Source organism: Pempheris klunzingeri, chromosome 10 (assembly GCF_042242105.1).
Source record: "Pempheris klunzingeri isolate RE-2024b chromosome 10, fPemKlu1.hap1, whole genome shotgun sequence".
Classification (NCBI taxonomy): domain Eukaryota; kingdom Metazoa; phylum Chordata; class Actinopteri; order Acropomatiformes; family Pempheridae; genus Pempheris; species Pempheris klunzingeri.
In genome coordinates, this window is record NC_092021.1 from 670,702 (window position 1) to 697,286 (window position 26,585).

The window sequence follows — 26,585 nt, forward strand, 5'->3', positions numbered from 1 at the left end:
CACAGTAACACACAGTAACACACAGTAACACAGTAACACAGTAACACACAGTAACACAGTAACACACAGTAACACAGTAACACACAGTAACACAGTAACACACACACAGTAACACAGTAACACAGTAACACACACACAGTAACACAGTAACACAGTAACACACAGTAACACAGTAACACACAGGGTAACACACAGTAACACACACACACAGTAACACAGTAACACACAGTAACACAGTAACACACACACAGTAACACAGTAACACACAGTAACACAGTAACACAGTAACACACAGGGTAACACACAGTAACACACACACACACAGTAACACAGTAACACACACACAGTAACACACACACAGTAACACAGTAACACACAGTAACACAGTAACACAGTAACACAGTAACACACAGTAACACAGTAACACACAGTAACACAGTAACACAGTAACATACAGTAACACAGTAACACACACACAGTAACACAGTAACACACAGTAACACAGTAACACACAGTAACACAGTAACACACACACAGTAACACAGTAACACACACAGTAACACAGTAACACACAGTAACACAGTAACACAGTAACACACAGTAACACAGTAACACACAGTAACACAGTAACACACAGTAACACACAGGGTAACACACAGTAACACACAGTAACACAGTAACACAGTAACACACAGTAACACAGTAACACACAGTAACACAGTAACACACAGGGTAACACACAGTAACACACACACACAGTAACACAGTAACACACACACACACACAGTAACACACACACAGTAACACAGTAACACACACACAGTAACACAGTAACACAGTAACACACGCACACACACAGTAACACAGTAACACACACATACACACAGTAACACACACAGTAACACAGTCATGGCTACAGTGAAAAGCCTGACATTGTGTAAACAGGAAGTAAAAAGAAGCTGGGTCTCAGTCTGAAGGTCTGTGGGTCCTCCATGTCCACAAGGGTCCTCTGGGACCATTGAGGTCCTCCTGGTCCAGGACTCAGGCTCTTCAGGAGGGAGGGGTCTGTCCTGCTGGCCTCAGTGTAAGAAGGAAATGAAACACAAGACAAACTACTGCCATGTTTCAGTCCCAGCCCTCGTCCTCCTCCAGTGTTCTAGGGGGACATGTTCTCTTTTTACTCCCCCGTTGTTCAGTTCTGGTCACTTGTGACTGTGCAGGGTGGCACCTGGAAACCTCCTTTGGCCATGTAAAGTATTATGAATCCATATAAATCCATTAACCCGTCAGGATATCAAATATTCTGGACCTGAAACTGCAGCAGGTTCAACGAGGTGTGATACAGTATGTGAGCCCGCCGGGCCCGTTTACACCTGGTACATCACTGTGACCCGTCTGAACCCCCCTTCCACCACCGCTGACTACACCCCCCCGTCCACCCCACCCGTTTCCAGCTGTTTTCCTGTCATCGTCAGAGGGTGTTGTAGTCCTCCTGTCCATCTGCATCCCTGCTGTGTCACTTCCTGTGCACAGCGTTAAACAGCAGACACATTTCTAACCTCAGGCTGGATATGAGGGGGTTCGGGGGGGTCACCCCCCAGTGTTCCTCCACAAGCACTCTCTCCTCCTCCTCTCTGGACGTCTCAACCACTAGTGGAGGGACAATATGGAGGTCAGTACAGGTATTCATGCTCCCCAGAGGATCAGTTCTACTGACTGTGGAGATGCTGCCTCTCCTCCGGCTCTCAGCTCGCTGAGGTTGGCATTCAGTTTGGCCTCTCAGAGCCACAAGCATCACTGGATAAATTCAGAAAGCTAATTAGCCTGAGTTAAGCAGCCCTGCAGTGGGACACCCCGAGGGAACACGTGACCCAGGTCAGACAGCCTCAGCTCCGCCTCACGGCTAAATGTGATCACAAGTCCTCCTCCTCATCGGTCCTGACACACACACACACCTCTGGAGGGATGTCCCTGTGCTGCAGGCTCTCACAGGCTGAGCACACTGACTGCCCTCCTCAGATTAGCAGACCCACAGTCTGCCAGGGGAATCTGGGTCAGAGCACACGGGCCGGGCTGTGGTGGGCCGCAGTGAGCGGAGGAGTGGGGGAGGGGGAGCTTTTTCCCTTGTGTGTCTATGAGCGCTCATGCGTGTACTTCCTGTTTATTCATCAGCTGTGACACCACCTCGTTCTCACAGCACAAACATGGGACTCCAAGATTTAACGGTAAAAACAATAGCAGAGTTCAGAAAAGGCCCATCAGCCTAAGATGCCACAGAGCAACCACAAGTTAGTCCGTCCTCCACCATATCATGTGAGATGAGCCGATCCCAGACAAGGACAACCCCCCCCATGCTCCTATTGCCTTATCTGGTTGTTGTGTCTCAGCTGGATGAGAACAAGGAAACAGGGTCTGCTGTGCTGCCGCTGTCCGACCCTCCTCCAGCCCAAAATCAGGTCAAGACTCCATCATCAGCTCTGTTCAGGGAGAACAATCTCCACTCATGTATTAATCTGCTCATTCTCCAATTGTTTGCTTCATGAAATGTCAGGACACAGTGGGAGGGCCCGTCACGTGTCCCCACAGCCCATGGCAACATGTTTAAACAGCTTTCATCCAAGTGTTTAGTTCATCAGCAGTAGAATCAGAAATACTTCACATTTGGTCAAGAAGTCCCACGACGTCCGTCTGTTGTCAGAATGACAAATCATGTTGATGTAACTGGTGCAGGCCTCGTGTCTGTTTCTGGATCACATGTTCACACTCTTTCATCATCATCATCATCATCATCATCATGTTCCTTTGTATCAAAGTTCACTGACAGACACTCAAATGGAATTTTATACACAAACGTTTTATTTGATTAAATAAAGCAACAATCTAATAAGAACAGAGGAGAGGGGGTGTGAAGGGAGCAGCCGGTACAGAGGCCTATCAGTACACACAGAACATAACCCAAATAGTCAGAATATTGTGACGACTGCTCTGCATTCTTCAACCGAGGCTCGTCTGACCTCTGCCATTCCTCCCAGGGACACTCAACGACGACTCTACAATGCCCCTCCCTTTAGTTCTCCTAATCTCATGCTCATTTTCAATTTATTATTTTTTTTTTTTCATTCAGTAGCACCAAACAGAGGCCCAACGTGCCGCTGCTGGACTCCGAAGAAAAACAGACTCATTCCTAAAACCAAGAGACGACAGTGGAGAGTGGCGGCTGAGGGAGCAGAAACGTGGAGGGGTTGTACATTAATATTTACAAGACATAGTCCAGCTCGTAGCGGACAAACATGTTCTTGTCGTCGTTGTAGACTTGTGGGTAGTGGGCGATGAGGGCGTCCTGTGAGCCGATGTAGATGGAGTTGTAAATCTTCCAGTAGACGTCTCGGACCTTCCTGGCAGGGTGGAACAGGCCCTGGAGAGACAGAGAAGATCATTTAGAACCCAAACGAATGCAAAGGCTCAGCAGGTAGAGCCCACCGCTCTACGGTCCCGTCCTGTCCCTCGTTAGCAACACATTCTCCTTCATTTCATCAGCTCCTGTGTCGACCGGACATCTCAACAGCAGGTCGGTGCAACTGGTTTTATAGCAGCAACTATAATTATGATTAGGTGCCAAACATAATGTCCATGTGTGACAAATGCTCAGAGTGACTTCTTCTGTCCAATCAAGACGCTACAAATGCAATTTGGTGGGTGTGCTCACCTGTAAGCAGTACTGCAGCATGCGGCAGGGCCCGATGGCGACCCTCAGCCCCTCCAGGGCGCCCATCACGGCCTGGATGACGTGAGGAGATGTCTCGAACACATTGGGCCACACGTAGTTCAGCAAGTGGTTGAGGGAGTCTTCGCAGCCAAACCCGTAGACGCCCAGAGACATGTGCTGCACCACGGCGCTGGCAGTCTGCCTGTGAACCAGGTCTCTGCAGGAGGAAACAAGCACACACAGGCTCAGGGTGACTGCTGCCACTCCACGGGACAATAGAGACCAGTAGCTGACGTGCTCCCGCTCACCTGTCCATGAGCGCGTCCTCCAGCAGGGGGGTGACAGCGTAGATGTAGTCCTTGCCCATCTCTCCAATGTACTCGAACAGGAAGGAAAGCGACTTCAGCACCCCGTTCTGCACGTTGAGCTCAGGCACACGGTATTCGTTCATGAGTGCCGGCAGCACCGTGAAGGGTGAACAGGTCTCGGCAACAATGGCGATAGCCACAGTCGTGCAGACTCTGTTCTGACGCTCCTGGACCTTCAGGTTATTGAGCAGAGTGGCCAGGACGTCGTGGGGCCTGGGGGGTGGCAGGGTGTTAGTTGACAAACAGGAAACATCTGATTTAACATGTGAACATTGTTCTCCAAGCCTTTGAACATTTATTAACCATTTCACACTCATACCAGAGCGTGAGAGCGTGATGGAGAACCACTGACCACTACCACTTAGAGTGCACTGAATTAATGCTGCTGGTTCCCTGAGCAGAGACAACCAAATGAACATGAATCCAAAAAGATGGTGTTTGAAGGTCTCTCACCCAATGGCTTTGGCGATGTAACCAAATGTGTTGACAGTAGCTCTGCGGATGGCCTTTTTGTGAGCCTTGAGCAGCTCCAGTAGTTCAAAACAAATCCTCATCCACTCCCTGGCCGACACATACTCAGCTCCCCTGTAAAAAAAAAACAAAGAACACACACACGATCAGGATCAGGGCCCACGGTGCTCCCTGACCAGTCAGACCCACAGAGCTCCAGCCTGAGCGCTAACTCTACTGACCTGTCAGCTATCCTGCCCACCAGGTCGATGCAGTTCTCCTGCACCTTCTCATGTCTGTTCTTCAGGATGGGGGTCAAACGGGGAAGCAGGTCTTTGATTGGTGGGGTCATCTTGTGCATACCTGCAACCACAGGAAAATGACACGTTTCTTTTTCGAAGCTCTGACATCTCAATGAATGTAGAAGCAGAACAGGTTCATCATTAAAAACGATGGATGTACAAGCACCAAAAACTGAAAATACAGAGATGAAAATGAAAATGTGACGTCATCATACTGCAGGCCACTGATTGGCCAGGGAGTGACGTCACTGGATGAGTCATGAGAGCGACTCGTTCACAAGAATCAAACCCGCTGTTTTTTAAAACCCTGGAAACAGACCGGGCGCTTTTAGAGTTTTAGAGCTAAAACTGTGTGATGGAAAAGAGCCGTTTTCTGTGTAAGTAACCAGGCTGTCAGCAGTCTGCTGCAGCTGATAAACGACAATTGGTGCTCTGACTAAAACATCCAGGGAAAGCTCCTCCTCAGCCCCTCACAACATTAAGACATTTTTAAAGCAATAGTGTGGCATTCCATGTGTTGTTACATCCCTGAAAAATGACAGTGATGTGTGAGACATACCGATAACATTTACAATGGCCTTCAGCGCTCCCAGGATGCTACCCAACACCTCAGGGTACTCTTCTCCCAGATACTCATACAGCACCACACCCAAGTGGCCCATCAGCTTCTCCTGCAGGGAGACGAGGACAACACGCTTTAGTTTCTACACTCAGGTATCTGTTGGGTCTTTGACCGTGTGTGGGTGTCTTCACAGTGTACCTCCTGGCACGTCTTCATCACCACAGCAGTACGTGAGATCAGGTCAGCGGCCTGCTGACGCACTTTGGCCGACTTGTTGTTGAGACGCCACAGTACCGTACCACAGATCTGAGGCAGGTAGGGTTTCACACGCTTCCCCAGGGCATTCACCACTGTGCCAAAACCATTCAGCATCACAGAGTCCTGCAGGAGGAGGAGAAGGGATGAGCTTAACAACAGGGGGCTTCCTACACCACAAACACATTTCATCACAGATGGACCAGACTCCAGTCTCACCTCTGTTGTCTGTTCCTGGAAGGCGTACAGGATGCCGTCAATCAACTGCTCCTCCAGCTTGTGGTCGATGTCTGCTGCGCCCAGGTTGCCCATGATCTTTTCAATGGTCTCCATCACCATCTTTCTGTATTGCTCGGCCTCGTCTTTCAGGTCATCAACTATGCGAGAAATGATCTCTGCTGCTCCCACTTTGTTTGCCAGCTCCACTGTGGTGTCCACCAACTGGTGGGGGAGAAACCCATGTGAGATGTACATTTTGATGTCTGTGCCCTAAACCAAGTGCTATTCTTTACATGCAAGTTGTTCTGACATAGTTTTTGGCATTTTGGATCATTAGATTGACACACACACATCTGAGATTCACATTATACAGCCCAGCAAGACAAGTCCTGTGGAAGTGTTCAACAAGAACGTCTGTGTTTGCTAACCTGTCTGTAGTTGCGTCTGTCCAGAGCCATCCTGTGCTGCCAGAAATGCTTGAAGAAGGGAGGCAGGATCTCAGTTTTAATGTAGTTGGCCTCCACACCATCAGTGCCACAACACTGCTTCACCACCTACGGGACAAAAAGTGCACGTCAGACTTGTGAGTGAGGACATCAACAAGGTTTCAGGGTTCCAGTGTTTCTTCGGTCAGTTCAGACAGAGAGCACACAGGCCAAACACTCCCAGGGTTTGTGGATGTCACCAACTGCTGCAGGGTGAGAACAGAGACGACACAGCCGCCCGCTCTGCTGCTTCTCGTGTCGGTGTTCATCTAGCGACGTGCTAGCCCTGACCCAACCAAGGTAGGGTTGAACAGGCGAGAATGAGTCGCAGAAAGTTTATGTCAAGGTTTACAGACACATGGGTGGGGCTAAAGACACTGAACACCAGAGCGGTCTTCCCCTCTCTTACCTTGAGCACAATCTTTTTCATCTCCTCATCGGGGGACTGGAACTCTCTGATGAGGATCAGCATCACCTCTCTGGTGTAGTAGTTGGCATACTCTGCATCCATCAGTGGGATCAGGTAACCAATAGCTTTCAGGAAAGCAGCCAGACCCTGGTAACAAAGGGGGGGGGGGGGTAAATTATGAATACAAACTCTGCTCAAAGATGGTACCTTGAAGACCCTGATGATAACTGTCTGATGCTCCCAGCAGTATTAATGGTCCACTATCTGACCTCTACTGGCAGCAGCAGCTCCTCCATGGAGACTTTATAGCAAGCAAATATTCACACTGTAGCCACACGCAGGCTTAGTGCTGGGTGTTGATCTTGCAATAAGCACTTTGTTCTTTCCTCCAAAAACTTCACAATATACCTTTTTGATTTTTTCCCCCTCAAAAGGCAACTTACCTTTCCTCTGTGCTGTCTGATTCCCTTCCACAGCGGCTTGAGGACAGAGTCAAAGGACTCAATACCGTAGGGTGTAGCAGCCTCAGCCAGGGCAGCTATAGCCAGGGCACTGATGGTCCTCACCTTCTGCTGCTCGTCCACCAGACCTGTAGCACCACACAGTTATGAGAGTCTTTTAGTGGATTGTAGAAATGGATGCAGAGTTAGAGCTATATTCAACACTAAAAACAATAATGTAAGTACAACAGCGTCAATGGCTTGCTCTGCTAGTACCAGAGGATTGCTTGAAAAATGGAAGATTAAGCAAATGTATCACACCTCTACGTGTGAAAATAAAACCCCAGAGTCTGCAATGAACTGCATTTGGCACTTAAAAAAGGTGGACAAGTCTATAAAGGCCTTTAGATGTGACCATGACTGACCGTGTTCAATAATCTCCACCAAGCTGCGCAGGTGGGGCAGAATGGCACAGCCCATGAGGATGGCAATCTGCTGCACGATCTTGATGCCCGTATGTCTGGCCTGCCAGGACTTTTTGCTTTTACACACGGCTTTGAGAAAGGGCAGGAGAGAGGGAATGCCGAGAGCAGACGCCACCACGGCGAAGGCTCGGGCTGTGGTGTTTCTGACATACTCGTCCATGTTGTCAATATCGGGTCGCATTGTGGAGATCATGGTAGCCAAACCGGCAGCCTGGGACAGACAGAGGAAAAAACGTCAAACACTCGAGTCATCGCACAAGATCTCCAGACAGTTAGTCAGACAGTGATCACAGATTCTCTACTTTAATTACATACAAATGCATCATGTTGTGGACATGATGACACAGCAATACATCTCGTTCCACTATTTATTAAGCTATGGTAACAAACAAAAAAGGAAGATCTTGACACCTAAAATCTGCAGGATAATACAAGAGAACCCATGAGAGCAGCCGTCAGCAGTGGCATGCTCGCTCAGTGGAGCATCCGATTGTAACCAACGGGTGCAGGGTGAGAACAGATGAGGCACATAAGGCCCGTCTGCTAGCTCTCGTGTTGGTATTTATCTAGCGAACGACTAGCCCTGATCTGCCCACAGAGCGGCTGAACAGGCGAGAATAGTTCGCAGGAAGCAAAGTGTGCATTGTTAATGGATTTGGAGTAAAGTGCTCCACGTTACCTTGGCCAGGTTAGAGATGATTTCTCTGCCTTCCACTCTGGCATAGTAGTCCTCATCGATCAGCAGGGGCTCGATCACCACCAGGATCTGAACACAACAGCAGCAGTCAGTTGGGTCCTCACACACAGTCCACTACAGTAAGAGCAGACCTTTCACACCGAGCCTACCTTGTGTACGTATGGCCGAACCAGGTCATCCAGTTTGTAGAGAATGCGGTCAATCACTTTAACCAGCAGGTGGCGCTCCTGGTCTTCCAGGGTGGGTGACATGAGCAATGGCAGGATCTGGTTGAAGAGGGGGCCTGCTCCAAACTCACGGGCCTTGTCTGTGATCTGACGCAGAGCAGCCTAAGACAAGAGAGAGGGGAGGATCGGTCAGTCCATCTGACTGAAATTTCTGTCTGCTGCTTCCAGCATGTCGTGATGGTCCACATGACGGCAGCTCCTCAGAGAGCAATTCTTTGGCGAGCAAATATTCAGGCTGTAGCCACACGCAGGCTCAGTGTTGGGTGCCCAGCTTGTGATTGGTACCATCCTTGTGCTTAATGCCACTGTAAGCCTCCTTGGTTCATTTACGAAAAGAGGAAACTTGGAGATGTGTATGTTGTTTTAAAAATGGACATTGGAGACCAGTTGGGGGTTCAAAGTGAGGAAATAACAGCTACCAACCTTCCTCATGGGCGGTGTTCCATTTTTAATCTTTAGCAGCAGCTTCATGATCTTCCTTTCTTTCTGCTCCTCGGGGCTCAGTGTGGACTCATCCACCTCCACCTAAAACACACAGAGCGGGCCAGTGGCACACGTGTTCAGCCTCAGACAGGACAAACATGCAGCTGGTGATCCGACAGGTGTCATACACATAACTTTGATGCTCACCAGAAGTTTGTCAAAATACTGGATGTCATCAGGTTTGAGGAAGGGGAGGTTTCCTGAGGGCTGGTCATTCATCTGTTTTGTGGTGCGGTCCTCTGCCTGCATGTGGAAGCCCGTCATGCCTCCAATGGGGGTGGGCGTGGCCGACAGCTTACGGGCAGGAGTACGGATGGGCACATAGCCTGCTGGTGGAGGCAAGACCTGTGGAGAAGAAGTACATAGTCAGTACTGGAGCCATTTGTTCAAATGACATCTACTTGTGCTTTTGCCACTAGAGGTAAATGCAGCTGGGGGCCACCGACCTTGTATCCTTCTGGGAACATGGCATCAAGCTCCTCGTCTGTCAGAGGCCGATTCCTCTCATCAATTTCCCTCTCCCACCTCCATGCCTGCAGCTGCTCTGGAGTCATGCTCATCAGGTGACCTGAAGACAACAGAAGACGAAGCTGATTTAAAAACCATCAGGGGGCTGCTATAATATACTACGGTCTGGATTTCAATTTGCTCCTGCAAATGTGGTTCCTTCTTTCCACGAGTCCCCAAATACAAACAAAGACCACCGAGCACAAGGAAGGTGGACATCAAAAATTATACATAGTCGTGTACAAGGCTCAGTAACCTGGTGTCGGGGTAGCCATGTTCATGGCCGGCGTTCCAATGGGAGTTTTTCCTGGGGTAAGCAGTGGCGTTGAGGATCCCATCTGACTGGCAGGGGTTTCATCCCACCGAGACTTCCTCTTGCTGGCCCCTGGGGTCGGAGTCTCGCCCACCGACTCATCTCCTCTGTCTGTGCGTGGGGTTTCCGCCCACCCGCTCCCATGTCCCGGCGTCTCTCTTTCCGTCTTCGGGGTTTCATCCCAGCGGTTCTTGCGTACACTTCCTGTGGCCCCACCGTGGCCAGGCGTGGCGTGGCCAGGCGTGTCCCTGCCAGGCGTGGCAGCACCAGCAGGTGTGTGACTGGGAGTGGGGTCCCACATGCGGGTACTGGGAGTCGCCCCAGGGGTCTCACTGCCTTTTGGGCGGCCAGGGGTTTCATCCCATCGGCTGTTTGAAGGTGTGTGTGCAGGGGTGTGTCCTGGAGTCTACAAGCAACCGGGAATAAAGGAAACACGAGTGAGATGATCTACAAAACTTAAATTGGTTGTCCTTCATTACTGGCCTCTTCAACCACCTGAAGTTATGGGTCATGGCTCACCTCAGCACTGCTGTCAGCCTGGTCCCAGCTGGACATCTTTTTGGGTGTAGCGTTAGAGGGGGTTTGGTCAGCTGTCTGATCCCAGCGGCGCTTACGTTTTGCTGCAGCCTGGGTGGCAGCGGACCCGTTGACAGCTTTCAGGTCCCCCGATTTGGCCTTCTCTGCCAGCTGCTGACGAATCTCCCTCTACAAGCAGAAACCCACAAATGTCAGGAAACACAACTGCAATGCAACAAAACACAGCAATCTGAAGGACTGACATTAGACAACTTCAGCCGAGTGCCATCTGGAAACAGGGAGACTCTTACCTCCTCTTTGGACAGGTTCTGCTCCAACATGACGTCCACATACGACCTGACCTGAAGCTTGGGGTCTGGCGTTTTGCCCCCTGCGCGAAAGAGCACCAACAAGAACAGAGGAAACTCATTAGGAAACACTCTGGGGACCCAAGTTATTACAAACACAGCAAGCACAAACACAGCCAGCTAACCTTGACTCTCTTTACCATCACATTAACTTACAGTCCTGTTTTTATAAACAGTTGATTCACAAAACAAAGTCCTAGTGAATTACATACAAATATACATTTGTCTTTCTTACATACAGTCATAGCATTCTAATGAAAAACAAGCAGATACATAGAGAGAAGAGCTGAGGTTGTGGTGCTTTCTTTAAGTGGATTAAGAAGTTATAGCCATCACTGATGCAGGGGTCCTGGGCTGTGCTCTTCAGAATACGTACACTTTCAGTGCCAAGGGTCCATCTGCAGTCAGACTTCAACCGGCAGAAAAGAAGCCTAGAAAATTTCTCTTTACCATTAGTAACACTTTGGAAAAGGGTTTGAACTCACACACAACAGAATACCACCTGTGTTGCATTGATTTACGGCACTTCAAAAAAAACCAAAAGAAAAAAAACCAAAAAGAAAATTAAAAAAAAAGTATCTTCTTGGGGCATAACTAGAAAAAATAAATCATGAGACCCTGTGGTCTAGATTCCTGATTCTTTATACTAGCATAAAAAGTCGAGTCAAGATTTTGAGGCTACATCTAGTAATGATATTACCACAGCACAAAAAGTGTATTGTTGGACATTCAAATGAATAAATGAATAACGATAAGTCTAGCCGAACTGTCAGAGATATAATAATGTACGTGTCAGAGTCATACAGACTCATAACAGCACTGGTTATTGTTCAACCAGTAAACATTTAGATCTTGACTTCCTTTTCAGGACAAAGGTAGCTGAAATTAGTTAGGTAGCCAAATATTTGGGCAGTAATTTTCCATCGTGAATGCATGGAGAATATTATCTGAATTTGCTGGCGAGCCAAATGAAGGAACTAAAGAGGCTGAGCTTTGGTGTAGCTGCGCTGCATCTGATTCCCTCACAGGCCCCAAACAAGCAGCCAGTGGACCCTGACCAAACTGACAAGTGCACAGTTCTGTGTTCCCCAAAACCTACACAGGATGAGTTGCTGCACCCTTAACAGAGTGCAGTACAGGACTGGCAAAGCAGTACTGCTGTAGGAGAGAAATTAAGGACAGTTAGTATGGGCCTGTGGTATTGTGGTACACATTTTCTTGACAACATATTTCTATTTTACAGAGAGAGTTGTAAAATAAAAATATATTTACACAACAAGTTTGTACAAAGAGCTCTCTCTACATGCAGGCTTCAGATAAGCCCTACCTAGACCAAACAGGCCATTTTGCCCATGTTGTCAGGGGAAGTGAAGATGCAATAAAAATGGAGAGAAATAAACTAGCTAGCTCATAATTACCATTTGTGGTTTTACACAAAAAAACTCAAACTACACTGACGATGCCATTTCACAGCACTGCTCTGAAGAATCCAGACTATAAAAACGCTTAATTCACCATCAGTTGTATTAAATATAAGATCAATTAGCCTAGAAATTAAGATCCTCTCATCAGCGACTCAACAGCTGGCTTCAGTTTTAACTCGATTGTCATTGTCCAATACTGAAGCCCAAGGACCTTACATATCTATCAAGTTTGACGGGCCAACAGAGGTGGTTAAGTTACCATAGGGCATGTATATTACATTACAGCTCCAAATTTGCAGAGAGAGGTGAGAGATTATTATAATCTAACTGACTCTGGGTTGACCAAGTGGCCAAGCACATTGCTCTGCCCCGCCTGCCTCGGGACCTAAAGCGCCGTCTATGAGCGAGCATGTTCCTGTGGTTTTTTTATACCCATTTCAGCACGGCATTGACAGGTGAATTACACCATAGCTAACCCTAATGCTGAACATTAGTCATCCCCTTATACCGTGACAAGAAGACTCTTTCCCATCATAAACTAGGCTGAGGCACACATGGGAGTGTTAACCCTTCGACTCACACACAACCTGTCTGCGACCCACGTTTGTTAGGTGAAATACCTCTTTGAACACCTAACCACCTCTCCCACTGAAAAGCATGGTAACCCAACAATGGGTTTAACCTCCTTTTATCGCACACACCAGGATGAAACTTTCATTTGGCACATTATGATCATGACAATGTTTTCCAAACCAAACTGTGAGCCCACAGTGATATGTGCCGCCATGTTGGAAGTTGATAGAAACATAGGTCATACATTAGAAGGAGACAAGTCAATGGCAAAAAGTTCATGGACACCACAGGATTGACCACAGGGAAGGCATGAAGTCTGGGAAGCAAGCTATTGCATTGTGGTCGAAGGGTTGAACAGCAGAACTATGGTGTCAAACCATTGGTAGCCATGGGTGACACTAAAGAGTGAACCGTGAAAAGGAGGAGGACATGGGGAAGGTGGAATGAAGACAGAAAATAGCAAAATTTACCATCTGCAAAAGGGTCAAGACGCTCAGGCGAGATGATCATCTGTCTGCGCCGGGCTTTGTATTCATCTTCCCGCTCTGCGATCTTCTGTGGGCGGTGCTCTGCGAACGGGTCGTACTGCAAGACAAAGACGGGGTACGAAGTGTAAGTATGACTTCTACACTGCAAACAAAAAGGGCCTTTTCTAAGGAGCTCAGAGTATCAGGTAGGTTTACAAGTAATACGCAGCACAAACGTCAGTGATGAAGACACAAGAAATCAACACGCACTTGCTCATCTGACTGAGGAATGGCATTGAGTATTGCCACTGGTGCATGGTATCCAGGCTTCTTCTGTCCCAACAAGCTTGTTGTTGAATCTTCTTCATCGTCCTTCGGAAAGACAGAAACAGGAGTTTAGTCAAATCTCGCCAAGACCCTTCTCGCTCATTTGCAACACACAAAGGATCATGGCAACAATAAAAGACTGTAGAACTGCATAAAGCTGAATAAAAGCTGACAGAGCTGTGCTGCGACACTTGAGACAAAGGAGGACCTGTGGTTTACTCACAGACAGGGTGCTATTATGTAGGAGAAACATGTCTACGCTGGTGGGAAAATACTTACGTCTTCCTGTTCATTGGCAGCAATGGAAGTGACATATCCAGCAAAACGACTATCACTGCCTCCATAGATTTCCTGGTCGTAAAAGCCGGTGGAGTCGAGGCCCACTCCCTGATCACCTTCCTCCAGCAGGGTGGCCTTCATCCCCTGGATCTCCAGGATCTGGGCCTCGATGTCTGCAGGGAACCAGACAACAGGGAGTCAGAAACTGCATTAATCGACAATAAAACATGGCCAATTGACCCGCAGTTAAAACTAATTTCTTAAAGTAAACGGAGAAAGTGGTGCGTGAGGACTAAGCGGCACAAAGAGGCCGAGGACAACACTGTGTGTGTGTGTGTGTGTGTGTGTGTGTGTGTGGGCACCGTGAGGACGGGTGTTGTGAATAAAGCTAATGCTAACTGAGATAGCCACATGACGGCGTCTAATCGCCAGTATGTGGCCACCGAGTCGACGAAAGTGCACAATAAAACATTTGCTTGTCGGTTAATAAGAGTGTGTCTGTGAATCTGGCTGCGTGTGTTTATCAAGGCAGCGCTCAAAGTGGCTAATCTTGAACGACGACGGCGGCTAAGCTAAAGAAGCTAACATCCAGCGCCATTATCTGAAGCGTCCGCGCTGCGTCGCAACAGGGCCTGCTGCCTGTGGCGGTTTAAACAACCGACTACCTCATCGCTGAGCCCTCCACGCGCTCAAATATTTAACAAAACACCTCCTGACCCGCAACAGAGTGAAATCAAGCCGAAAGAGAGGTTAGTTGATTCTTTTTTCCAATTAATTTACCTTCGTGCGTTTTGGCGATCTTCGCCATTTTGGTGGTGCGTGTTCGCGTCTGAGACCGGAAGCGTCTTAACCTCCACTTCCGCATCCCTCCAGCTGTTCTCAAATCAGATTACAGGAGCTGTTCTCAAATCAGATTACAGGAGCTGTTCAGTCTCACGATGCTGTTCACGCAGTTCTTTGTATATATGAAGGAAGGAGCAGTGTTTTGCCCTCATCAAGGGCTAAACCTACATGTCATCATGTGAACCTGGTTATAAAACAATAATAACTGTGCTTTGTATCCCGATGGCCTCGTGTCAGTGGTGGAAAGTCACAAAGTTTAAAGTACTGATGAACACATGAAAGCACCAGTGATTATAATCCAGTAACTGTGCTGACATTGTACTGAAATGAACTGTAGAGAGTACTTCCACTGTGGTACATGAATGTACATGTTGTTATATATTATTATTAGTAGTAGTAGTAGTGGTGTTATTATTATTATTATCATAAGACTCCTTACCCTGCACCTGGTGCAATAATTTACCTCTGTGTAATAATGATTTTTAACACATAATTTTTAATACATCCTTTTTATGTGTTTGAAGTTTATTCTTATTCTTTTGGAGCTGTGTGTAACAGAAGCAATTTCCCCCTGGGGATTATTAAAGTGTCGTATCTTCTCTGATGATGATGATGAAAGGAAACTTCCGCTGACAACAACTTAGTGAATAAAATAGGTTCATTGCAAAAAGGTCAGTTGTCTAACAGGCACCATGGAGGCCTGGGAAAACGTTCAGCCAATTGTAGGAACAGACAGTGTAACCCCCGGCCGAATCTGCAGTGTCTCTGTCCCCGTCTTCCTCGAGCCACCTCTCTGGTCACTTCTTTATACCCCCTTTGACCATCCATCCCAGCATCTGGTTTTCATCCATATAACAGTTCTATTCTTTGTTTTAGGGGTACAAGGATATATTAGAAGGACATCACCCCCCATTATCTAGTGAGGGGGAGCAAAGGTCAGATCTGCACTGCCCAGGTCAAGCAGTTCCCAGTCTGTCTGTGTCCAGATAATCGATCACAGATCCAAAACAGAGAAACACTGACCACTGCTACATCATATGCCCTAAAGGCACATACCAAACACTACATTCATATTTATACTCACTAAAGGCACATATCAGACACTACATTCATATTTATACTCACTAAAGGCACATATCAGACACTACATTCATATTTATACTCACTAAAGGCACATATCAGACACTACATTCATATTTATACTCACTAAAGGCACATATCAGACACTACATTCATATTTATACTCACTAAAGGCACATATCAGACACTACAAAAGTAACTCTGATTGTGATATTCTGACGCTACTGCTTTTGTATTAGTAAAGTCTAGATGCAGTATTGTCACTGGAGGCAGAGTGTGTCCAGTGTGTCCAGTGTGTCCAGTGTGCCATCGCCACTGTAAGTATCACATCAGAGTGATTCTTCCGCCCCCTACAGTGTTTACAGCTCAGTGTGCTGTTCAAGTACAAGTATACAAGTATAAAGTACACGGAACCTGAACGCATCACATGCCAGCATCTCGTGACATTCCTGCGAGCATGACGTCACTAATCTCGGATGACGGACCGCAGGACGAGCCAATGAAAACCTCTCAGCGGACGTTGGTCCTCCAATGGCAGGCCGACATTTAGTGAGGGGGTGGGACAAAGGAGCGGGCGCTGATGTCTGTCAAAGTGCCGAGGAAAGAAGTCAGAGCAAGAAGGAGGAGAAGAAGGAGAAGACAAGGAGAAGACAAGGAGAAGGGACGATGGCGAGAGGCAGCCGGAGCTTGAAAAAAGTAGCTGAGTGCATAAAACAGTTTCCGTCTGCAGCCAACCGGGAAGTACAGAGCAGGAACAACGTCAGGTAAAGTACACCTGGAGAGTAACGGAGGAAACACACCGCGGGTAAAGTAGCGCAACTAAGATATTCAGGTGTAAATATGCTACCATGCTAACTGACAACAACTTTAAAGTAACATTAACTAACTATGTACTAGTACTACTAGTACTACTAGTACTACACTACTGCCAGTAAAAGTTGTACACACAAGTAAAAGTGTACATGCATCAACAGAAAACTGTTCCTAACAACAACAACAAGCAGCTTCACATACTGTTACGAAGTCCTGTCTGTTATAATGCACATTATTTTATAAAGTCCTAATGTGATCTATGTATAAATGTAACTACAAAGTAAAGTGTGTGTAAAGAGTACAATGACTGTTGTGAAGAAAAGGGAAACACTAGGGTGCAGTTCATTTTTAGACCATCTGTGCCATCTACATATGTACTAAGAGAGTAATGTTACTAAGAGAGTAATGTACTAAGAGAGTAATGTTATTAAGAGAGTAATGTACTAAGAGAGTAATGTACTAAGAGAGTAATGTTACTAAGAGAGTAATGTACTAAGAGAGTAAGTACTAAGAGAGTAATGTACTAAGAGAGTAATGTTATTAAGAGAGAAATGTTACTAAGAGAGTAATGTACTAAGAGAGTAATGTTACTAAGAGAGTAATGTACTAAGAGAGTAATGTCACTAAGAGAGTAATGTACTAAGAGAGTAATGTTACTAAGAGAGTAATGTACTAAGAGAGTAATGTTACTAAGAGAGTAATGTACTAAGAGAGTAATGTACTAAGAGAGAAATGTTATTAAGAGAGAAATGTTATTAAGAGAGTAATGTTACTAAGAGAGTAATGTACTAAGAGAGTAATGTTACTAAGAGAGTAATGTACTAAGAGAGTAATGTTACTAAGAGAGTAATGTACTAAGAGAGTAATGTTACTAAGAGAGTAATGTACTAAGAGAGTAATGTACTAAGAGAGAAATGTTATTAAGAGAGAAATGTTATTAAGAGAGTAATGTTACTAAGAGAGTAATGTACTAAGAGAGTAATGTTACTAAGAGAGTAATGTACTAAGAGAGTAATGTTACTAAGAGAGTAATGTACTAAGAGAGTAATGTACTAAGAGAGTAATGTTACTAAGAGAGTAATGTACTAAGAGATTAATGTTACTAAGAGAGTAATGTTACCAAGAGAGTAATGTTACCAAGAGAGTAATGTACTAAGAGAGTAATGTTACTAAGAGAGTAAAGTACTAAGAGAGTAATGTTACTAAGAGAGTAATGTTACTAAGAGAGTAATGTACTAAGAGAGTAATGTTACTAAGAGAGTAATGTACTAAGAGAGTAATGTTACTAAGAGAGTAATGTTACTAAGAGAGTAATGTTACTAAGAGAGTAATGTTACTAAGAGAGTAAAGTACTAAGAGAGTAATGTTACTAAGAGAGTAATGTACTAAGAGAGTAATGTTACTAAGAGAGTAATGTACTAAGAGAGTAATGTGACTAAGAGAGTAATGTTACTAAGAGAGTAATGTGACTAAGAGAGTAATGTGACTAAGAGATTAATGTTACTAAGAGAGTAATGTACTAAGAGAGTAATGTTACTAAGAGAGTAAAGTACTAAGAGAGTAATGTTACTAAGAGAGTAATGTACTAAGAGAGTAATGTTACTAAGAGAGTAAAGTACTAAGAGAGTAATGTACTAAGAGAGTAATGTGACTAAGAGAGTAATGTACTAAGAGAGTAATGTGACTAAGAGAGTAATGTGACTAAGAGAGTAATGTTACTAAGAGAGTAATGTACTAAGAGAGTAATGTTACTAAGAGAGTAATGTACTAAGAGAGTAATGTACTAAGAGAGTAATGTTACTAAGAGAGTAATGTACTAAGAGATTAATGTTACTAAGAGAGTAATGTTACCAAGAGAGTAATGTTACCAAGAGAGTAATGTACTAAGAGAGTAATGTTACTAAGAGAGTAAAGTACTAAGAGAGTAATGTTACTAAGAGAGTAATGTTACTAAGAGAGTAATGTTACTAAGAGAGTAATGTTACTAAGAGAGTAATGTTACTAAGAGAGTAATGTTACTAAGAGAGTAATGTTACTAAGAGAGTAAAGTACTAAGAGAGTAATGTTACTAAGAGAGTAATGTACTAAGAGAGTAATGTTACTAAGAGAGTAATGTACTAAGAGAGTAATGTGACTAAGAGAGTAATGTTACTAAGAGAGTAATGTGACTAAGAGAGTAATGTGACTAAGAGATTAATGTTACTAAGAGAGTAATGTACTAAGAGAGTAATGTTACTAAGAGAGTAAAGTACTAAGAGAGTAATGTTACTAAGAGAGTAATGTACTAAGAGAGTAATGTTACTAAGAGAGTAAAGTACTAAGAGAGTAATGTACTAAGAGAGTAATGTGACTAAGAGAGTAATGTACTAAGAGAGTAATGTGACTAAGAGAGTAATGTGACTAAGAGAGTAATGTTACTAAGAGAGTAATGTACTAAGAGAGTAATGTTACTAAGAGAGTAATGTACTAAGAGAGTAATGTACTAAGTACTCTCCTCCACTGTACTATACTATGGGAGGAGGTTTTGAACTTGTAACAGCTGTATCAGCCATTTTTATCTGGGGATTAAAATCCTACAGAAAGAAGAAAGAGGTCTTCATGCCAGCCGACAGGTGTGCTGACGTTGCTCTCCCACCTGGGAACACTGCTGAAATCCAAGTTAGCCTCTCACACGATGTTTTGGTGGCAAATTCCTTACGAGTGTGTCCTAGGAAAAGGAAAGGTAGTCCACACACTGACTGTAGCAAGCTGCCCAACATTTAGGAGATTAACCCAGCCTCCTAACCTCGATGGTCAAATCACGTGTGACAGATTGCAATAGTCAACTACTTCTGCCTCTGGTTCAGCCTGTGACCTGTTTGGGGTCACACGCTGTCCCCCTTCTTTGCTCTGCGTAGTTCAGTGGTACACTTGCATGCCTGCACTTGGCAGGGTCTGTTTGAGGTCAGTGCCATGTGTCAGCTGGGTCGTGTTATGCAGAGTTTTGAAGCAGCAGCACGTCAGAGAAGAACAGAATAGCTTTCATGGGTTGAAGCTGAGGACGACACTGATATTGTCACATCATGTTAAGTGGTGACTTTATGGCTAGTTAAATTTAAACTTGTGCCCCGACAGCCCTGTTGAGTTTCCAAAGCACCCGGTGCCAGGGACGCAGAGCGGGGTGGACCTGAGATGGTGACCACACAGGTGCTGTTGGTCATAGCCAGGAACAAATCAAACCGTCTCAGCAGTGCTCCCAGCTTCTAGAAAGGCTACAGGCCATGTTTTTGATCAATGGTTTAGGCCATTCAAAAGTAGAGAACACAGGTTCCCAGAGCCCAGAACTTCTTCACATCGCTCCTTTTGTCTGATCAACTCTGCAAAATCCACATGTATTCAGTTTACAATGATACAAAGCGGTGGTTTTCGCTTGATAAATGATGTGTAATCATCAATGATGAGGTTTTTTCCCTACTATTTGTAATCTTGTAAGCGAGACGACAACTTGAACAGACTCTGATGTCTATGACATCATGATTGTACCTTCCAGCACAGGCACACTGTGACACACTGCTGTTCAGAAATACTTCAGAAGTGAGACTCCTGCCTGCACAGAGAACCACAGTCCTGATCATCCAAACCTTAAGGCCTTAGAGGGCTGTTTTTAGCCCTTTAACTAGCTGATACTTAAAGCACAGCAGTTCTTCTCACCACAGTTCTCTTGCAGGGACACTTTGCTCAATATATCACAAAGCTTATCACAGTTGGACTTCAGGCAACACGTAGATTGAGTCTGTTCACTGCTGGGATTTATTTTTCCACCATTAATGGACTTCTTCTTGTGTGAATTGGTTGTGATACAGCTGAAGCATAACCATTAAGCTAATTGTGCAACTTCTCCCCTGGGTTAACAGGTAGCACCTGTATAAAAGCACAGGTGAGCGCTGTCAGGCTGTCAGGCTGTGCTGTGCAGTGTTTGAGGTCTCCAAAGCTAGCTGTAAGGTCCTTGACTCTGGTCCTCTTTGATTTAGTGCCTTCTGTACGTCAGTGACCCATTTTATTTGACTGACAAATGCGGGGCAGGTGTAGAGTATCCTGTTCAACAGGAATAGAGGCTTCTGTTGCAGCTTGTCGCTTTGCTCTCTGTGTGGCAGAGGGAACGCAAAAGTAGTCCTCAGAGAAATCTCGCCACGGCCGTGACCCTCGGGGGGCTCCACCCTTTGTGCTGATCTAGATCACAAGAAATCAGTTAATGTCCTCCAAAGGCTCCTGTCCCGCTCATGTTTGGTGTGAAAAGGTTAAAGGTTCACCTGAGGCTAGGAAAAAGGTACTTTTTGATGAAATGGTAAAAGAGGAACAACACAGTTTTCAAACTCCTTAATGTCCCACAACATTCGTACAGAGAACAGAGTCCTGCTGTACGACAGCTAGCTATACCGACTGAGATCCTCACCTGGGTTAGCTTCACCTTGTTGGTGCTCATCACTGTGTGTTCTGTGGTCAGATACCTTTCGTCATGTGGGATCCTGATGACTCGAGTCCCCCCCCCGCTGGGTGCATCCATGGCAGGGCACGGCATCGTGTTGCCTGCCCGCAGCTTCTTCAACCTCGCTGATTCCTTCTCCAAGAGGAGGGAGTACTCCGAGAGACGCATCATCGGGTGAGTCGCAGGAAAACGGATTTTAGCCTCCTAAAAAAGGCCCGCCAAAAACAAGATCAACATCAGTTCATGTGCACACTGGAATTTGAATATTTTCATCGCTTTACTTGTCTTTACTCTGTCAGACCGCCCTTTCTGAAGGGTAACGATGCTGTACAGTCATTTTAGCTGCCAGAACCCAGGAGCTGCTGGTCTGCCGCTGCCTGGACTGTTGTTTGCGGTGTTGAGTGACGGTGGCGTTTTAAAGGGTCAGTTCATATCTAAACCAATGTGTTAGTTCTTTGATGGAGGCAGCGATGACCCAGCAGCTCCCATGTTCTGTAATTACTGTTTTTGTCAATGGAGTCTGGTGGCTGAACTACCTGCTTTAAGTGTCAGGACACTTTGCAGACAGCAACATACAGTCCAGTCCAGTGAAATGCAAAGTGTCCCCTGTCACAGCCCTCACAAATCATAGGTTCACATGTGAACCGTTTGTTCTGCCGGAGCCCTATCTGAGGCTGTGCATATGTGTTTGTGTGTGACGCACTAAATGTCCTCCTGTGTTCCATAAAGAGGTCATAATCACTAAAGCCTCTTGTATAAATAGACGCATGCGGCTGCAGCTCTTTCCCCTCAGCTGGAGCGATGCTGTTATATAACAGCGGTGTGGGAAACGGTCTCCTTCACTACAGCGCCCCTTTCTTTGGTTTATTTCATTATTTAGTTTTGTGCCTCCCTCTAACCCTCTTCCTGCCCCCCCTTCATTGACCTAGTTTAGTCTTTACTGGGTCATGAGTCACCGTGCCAGCCTTTTGTGTCAGGTGTTATGTCACATTTGCTGACCTTCATCTATTTGTGGGTGTGCAGCTCTGCAGGGACGAGTTCAGGCGCTGGGGGCTTATGACTCTGTGCTCCGTTGACTCCTCAGGTTTTCCATGCAGGAGATGTATGACGTGGTGGCCGGAGTGGAAAACTATTGCCTCTTTGTTCCCTGGTGTAAAAAGTCAGACGTGGTGTTCAAGCGAGCTGGATTCTGCAAAGCCAAACTAACTGTGGGCTTTCCACCTGTTGTGGAGAACTACACCTCTCTTGTCACTACAGTCCGCCCCCACCTGGTCAAGGTAAGGTACTGTCTCCCCGCCCGTGTTGGCCTAATGCCGTGGGGCCCCTGCAACTTTCATACTCTTATACTACTGTAAATCACTAGTTTCAGTCTCAAAATGTTACCAAAGAGTAAAATATAGACTTCTACACTGCAGAGCTGCAAGTCCTGTGATCAGAAATAACCCGACAAACACAAACATGGACATACAGCACGGTCTGTAGTCGTATCGGACCCAGGTGAGGACCCAGAGCAGTTAGATGACATCAACAGCACAGACATGTCCTCAGAGCAGCTCTGCACTGTGACAGTGACAGACATGAGGAGGGAATGGTTTGACATGGTTGGTAAACAAAGCCCTCCACGACCACTGCTGGAGGGTGTTAGATGGAACAATATTACAACAGAGGACCGTACTGGACAGCTGGCGTGAGGCTTCAGCATCAAGAGTTCTCCATTTGAACTGATTTCACAGACCAAGGGGCCAGTCTTTAAAATATCCTTAGCCTGAGACCAAGGACGGCTCGTAACAGGGATGCAGTTGATGATACAGTAGCCAATGACACTACATCTGAGCTGTGGTGAGCTGTGGTCGTAGTTCAGTAAGACAGTAACACGGTCAGGGCTCACTGGGACACAGTGGGAATAGAACAGAGCCATTGTTAATGTTAGTAGTAACACCTGTGCTGAAAGGGCCTATTCCCAACACGCAACACACACAAGATGTCTATTCATAGTGTTTGTGCAAATGTGATGAATAATCATTATCAGCAGAGAGGAGCTGGGTGAAGTTCAGCTCCTCACCATCCAGTTTATTGTCCCTTAACTAGGCTCGAACTTATTCCTCAGTGTGTTCACACACAGTTTCGCCCTGTGTCGGCTTGTACCAGGCCTTCATTGGACCTGTGTGATGTCTCCACATGTTCAGAATAAGGCGACATGCCCTGTGCATCACTGTATACACATTTCCCCAAAGTTCAGGGTCAAATATTTGGGATCTTTGGAAACTCTAAAATGTTATAAATGCTAATAAAGTCAGAACAGTTACTCTATGCAAGTAATTGCCAGCAGATTGACAGTCATAAAGTGTGTCTCTTTGTTGCTGCTCAGGCATCGTGTTCAGAGGCCAGACTCTTCAACCACTTGGAGACGGTCTGGCGTTTCAGCCCCGGCCTCCCTGGCTATCCTCGCACCTGCACCGTGGATTTTGCAGTAAGTAAGAAACACGCTACAGGATGTGTGTGAGGAAGAGCAGAGGGACTGTGACTGCAGCCTAACCTCTGGGATCATGTGCTCTTCCATACGTCTGAGCCTGTGTTGTATTTCTTACACACACACACACACACACACACGGACCTGTGGTGGGTCTGCAGTATCAAATTCAGCTGCTAATTTTGTTCTCCCGCCTCCTCAGATCTCCTTCGAGTTTCGTTCCCTCCTCCACTCCCAGCTGGCCCACGTCTTCTTCGACGAGGTGGTGAAGCAGATGGTTTCTGCGTTTGAACGTCGCGCCTCCAAGATTCACGGTGACGAGACGGCCATCCCTCGTGAGCTCATGTTCCACGAGGTTCACCACACGTAGCCCCCTCCCCACAGTTCCACCAATGCAGATACACAGACAAACACAATGCCAGGGGGAGAGAGAAGAGAGAAAGAAGAGACTTCCTGCAGTGCCTTTTCTCTCACCAATGACCCAGTGCGTTCCCAACAGTTTTCTAGCTCATTGTTTCTATGTGACGTGGATCCACCGGCTCATTTTCACCTTGGTGCTAAAAACACATTTGTTTCCATTTCAATTCTGCACGGTGTGTTTCCAGATCAGAACGTAGTCTGTGCCTGAGCTCACAGGTCACGAGTGTGTGAGCCTCCTCACAGCTGTAAACATTAGCCACACTGCTCTAACCACCAGCTCACCACCACTGCCACACCATGGGATTGACAGTGCTGCAGTACTCTGCAGCAGTACGTGTCCCCACCAGTGTTTGTGGAGGATAATGTCCCCTTTCCACGGAGGACGGATGATCAAACACGGGGAGGGGACAAAGAAATGAAATCATCACAGTGTTTTGTAGTACACACAGAGGTGTCTCCTTCCTCCTCTGCTGTCTCCTCACTGACTTGTTAGGTTTCAGGATTTGCACAAAGGGATACAAACAGAGTGATGAAGATGATGCCATGAGAAGATATTCCCCTCCTTTGGCAGGTGTGTGCAGAGGCGTAGATGAAGCTGCTGGTTGCTGCAGTGTGGTGAAAGAGACTGGAGGCAGTTTGGATGATGAGAAATGCTTTATCTGTAGAGAGTGCAGGAGATGTAGGTTTCTGTGCAGATGTAGGACCGACTGAACAACAGGAGCGTAATGTGTGAGTCAGGGTACGGGCTGGTCCCAGGTGAACGTCTGGTACATGCACAGGTCCAGCTGGAATCTTAAGGACGTGGAACCTTTACGTAAGTGGCCGGACACGGGGCGAGGTGGCTCCGTGTCTGACACTGTCAGCGGAAAAGGGTGATACAGTCCTCAGCCAGAGCGTGACCAGCTGTGGGGAACAAAAAGAAACATCTGCACAGCACTTTGCTGATTTGAAGTTACAAGTTCAGTGCTGAAAACAGCTGCCCATTTATTTCTCAGTCTATTTACTGTCACATTTGACAAAGGAAAACAGCAAACCACCACAAGCTGGAACCAGAGAACGTTTAATCAATTATCAAACTAGCTTTTCTGTCGGTCGACTAATTAATCTGGTAATCTGGTAGCCGCTGTAGAAGCCACAGTTCAACAGTGCTGTGAAGCCACATTAGCCACCGCGGCTATTCAGACCCTGGTTGTAGCAGCGCAGCGTGCTAGTGAGACATTTCCCAAGCTTTGTGGGAACCATTCCTGACAGCTCCACATGTAGACGGTGCTAACAGAGGAGGTGGGGAAGCTCAGCGTGAGGACAACAAGTCTTTAGCTATGGATGATGTGATGACATGAGCACCAGGACCAGCTAAGACCAGAGTCCAGATGGAACTAAACCGCCGACGCTTTTCTGTCAGTTTTTTGGGGGGGGGGGGGGGGGGGGGGGGGGGGGGTTGTGTATGTGGATTATGTATGAAAAAAACAGTCTAAGAGCAGAGGAGAGGGCAGACACTGTGTCTGGCTTCATGTCAGCCACAGAGAATGTGTTCAAATGACTGCAGACAAGACGTACTGGTGTCCTGTAAACTACCAGGAACACAATCACACACACACACACACTTTTACCTTGCTTTTATTTCTCCATAGGGGGCGCTGTCTGGTTTTTCTTCCTCTCTCATGTTACACAGGCTATGCTCTGGTCATTATTAAGGGAGCGCCGTTGGACAAAAGTGTAGGTGCTCTGTCTAAGTGCAGCTAAGCACACACGTCACTGTCACTAAGAGGGCCAGGTCAGTCAGGACGCTGGTTCACTGAGGCGTCCGACCCCCCTGAAACCCTCACTATTCCACCTGTCCATGCCCCGACACTGAGAGTGCCTCCTGGCCTACTGGCACCATATTTATCTTATACTCATTTTATCATATTTATTACTTGGTTTAAGTGTACATTTTGGTTTGAAGATCAGCCAGATTAAGACCTATACACTTTGCTTTTAAAGAAAGAAAAGGTGTGTGTTTAAAGGGACAGGGAGAGGACGGGTGGTGTCAATGTTTGTGTTTATGATTTATAAACTATTTTTTCAACAAAAAAACCCAAACCTGACTAATGTTTTTCTTTGTTTTTGGTCTGTCTGTCTGTCTGTCTGTCTGAGTGAGTTGTCGATGGTCCCAGTGGACGGGACAGTAATGAAGGTCATCATGTGGGAGATAAGAATAGATCTGCCACCGGTCATAAGGAGTGGAAATGTCACAGCTGAACTCTTCAGGCCCGTGTCCAGTGGCCCCTGTGCTCAATGTTCGGTCACATAGTCCTTTCCAGAGGTACTACTAGGTACACTTCTTACTTTGTTTGATTCCATTTGAAACACTAAATAGGTGTTAAATAGTTCTTCCTGCCACTGTTGCCTAATATACATGTGATGTTGCTAACATCATGTGCCATCATCAAAAGCTCCAGTGAGATTGTTTTCTGAACGGTAAACCTCAGAAAAGTCCATGACAACAGGAAAACTGTCTGCTGATGATCAAACTGCAACTAAATGGACCTTGTGGTTACTATTTATTACATCTATTATAAGAATGAACCTCGGCTTTCAAACCAAACTGGGATGAAAAAAAAGGCAGTCAAATCTAAACATCTGTAACCCA

The 26,585-nt window shown here is 46.1% G+C and overlaps 2 protein-coding genes across 3 annotated transcripts; one reads left to right on the plus strand and one right to left on the minus strand.

Annotated features, from left to right (window-relative positions):
• Positions 1 to 2,833: 2,833 nt before the first annotated feature.
• Positions 2,834 to 14,723, minus strand: sf3b1 (splicing factor 3b, subunit 1). 2 transcript variants are annotated; one of them, XM_070838675.1, is made up of 24 exons: positions 14,643 to 14,723; positions 13,863 to 14,035; positions 13,527 to 13,628; positions 13,260 to 13,374; positions 10,736 to 10,815; positions 10,428 to 10,613; positions 9,852 to 10,314; positions 9,535 to 9,656; positions 9,236 to 9,433; positions 9,029 to 9,130; positions 8,528 to 8,707; positions 8,361 to 8,447; positions 7,622 to 7,892; positions 7,200 to 7,345; positions 6,757 to 6,903; positions 6,291 to 6,416; positions 5,863 to 6,084; positions 5,587 to 5,769; positions 5,386 to 5,497; positions 4,767 to 4,887; positions 4,528 to 4,659; positions 4,015 to 4,287; positions 3,707 to 3,923; positions 2,834 to 3,415 (listed from the first exon to the last, which is right to left on the minus strand). In XM_070838675.1, exons 1-24 carry the CDS (start codon positions 14,668 to 14,670, stop codon positions 3,257 to 3,259), a joined length of 3,945 nt encoding a protein of 1,314 aa, XP_070694776.1. In that variant the 5' UTR covers positions 14,671 to 14,723; the 3' UTR covers positions 2,834 to 3,256. The 2 variants fall into 2 exon arrangements, with proteins under 2 accessions (XP_070694776.1, XP_070694778.1); XM_070838677.1 differs by lacking the exons at positions 13,260 to 13,374; positions 13,527 to 13,628; positions 13,863 to 14,035; positions 14,643 to 14,723 and adding an exon at positions 11,169 to 11,660.
• Positions 14,724 to 16,451: 1,728 nt separating this feature from the next.
• coq10b (coenzyme Q10B) lies at positions 16,452 to 25,349 on the plus strand. The gene is made up of 5 exons (XM_070838184.1): positions 16,452 to 16,549; positions 21,082 to 21,237; positions 22,148 to 22,340; positions 23,432 to 23,533; positions 23,736 to 25,349. Exons 1-5 carry the CDS (start codon positions 16,452 to 16,454, stop codon positions 23,901 to 23,903), a joined length of 717 nt encoding a protein of 238 aa, XP_070694285.1. The 3' UTR covers positions 23,904 to 25,349.
• Positions 25,350 to 26,585: the final 1,236 nt, after the last annotated feature.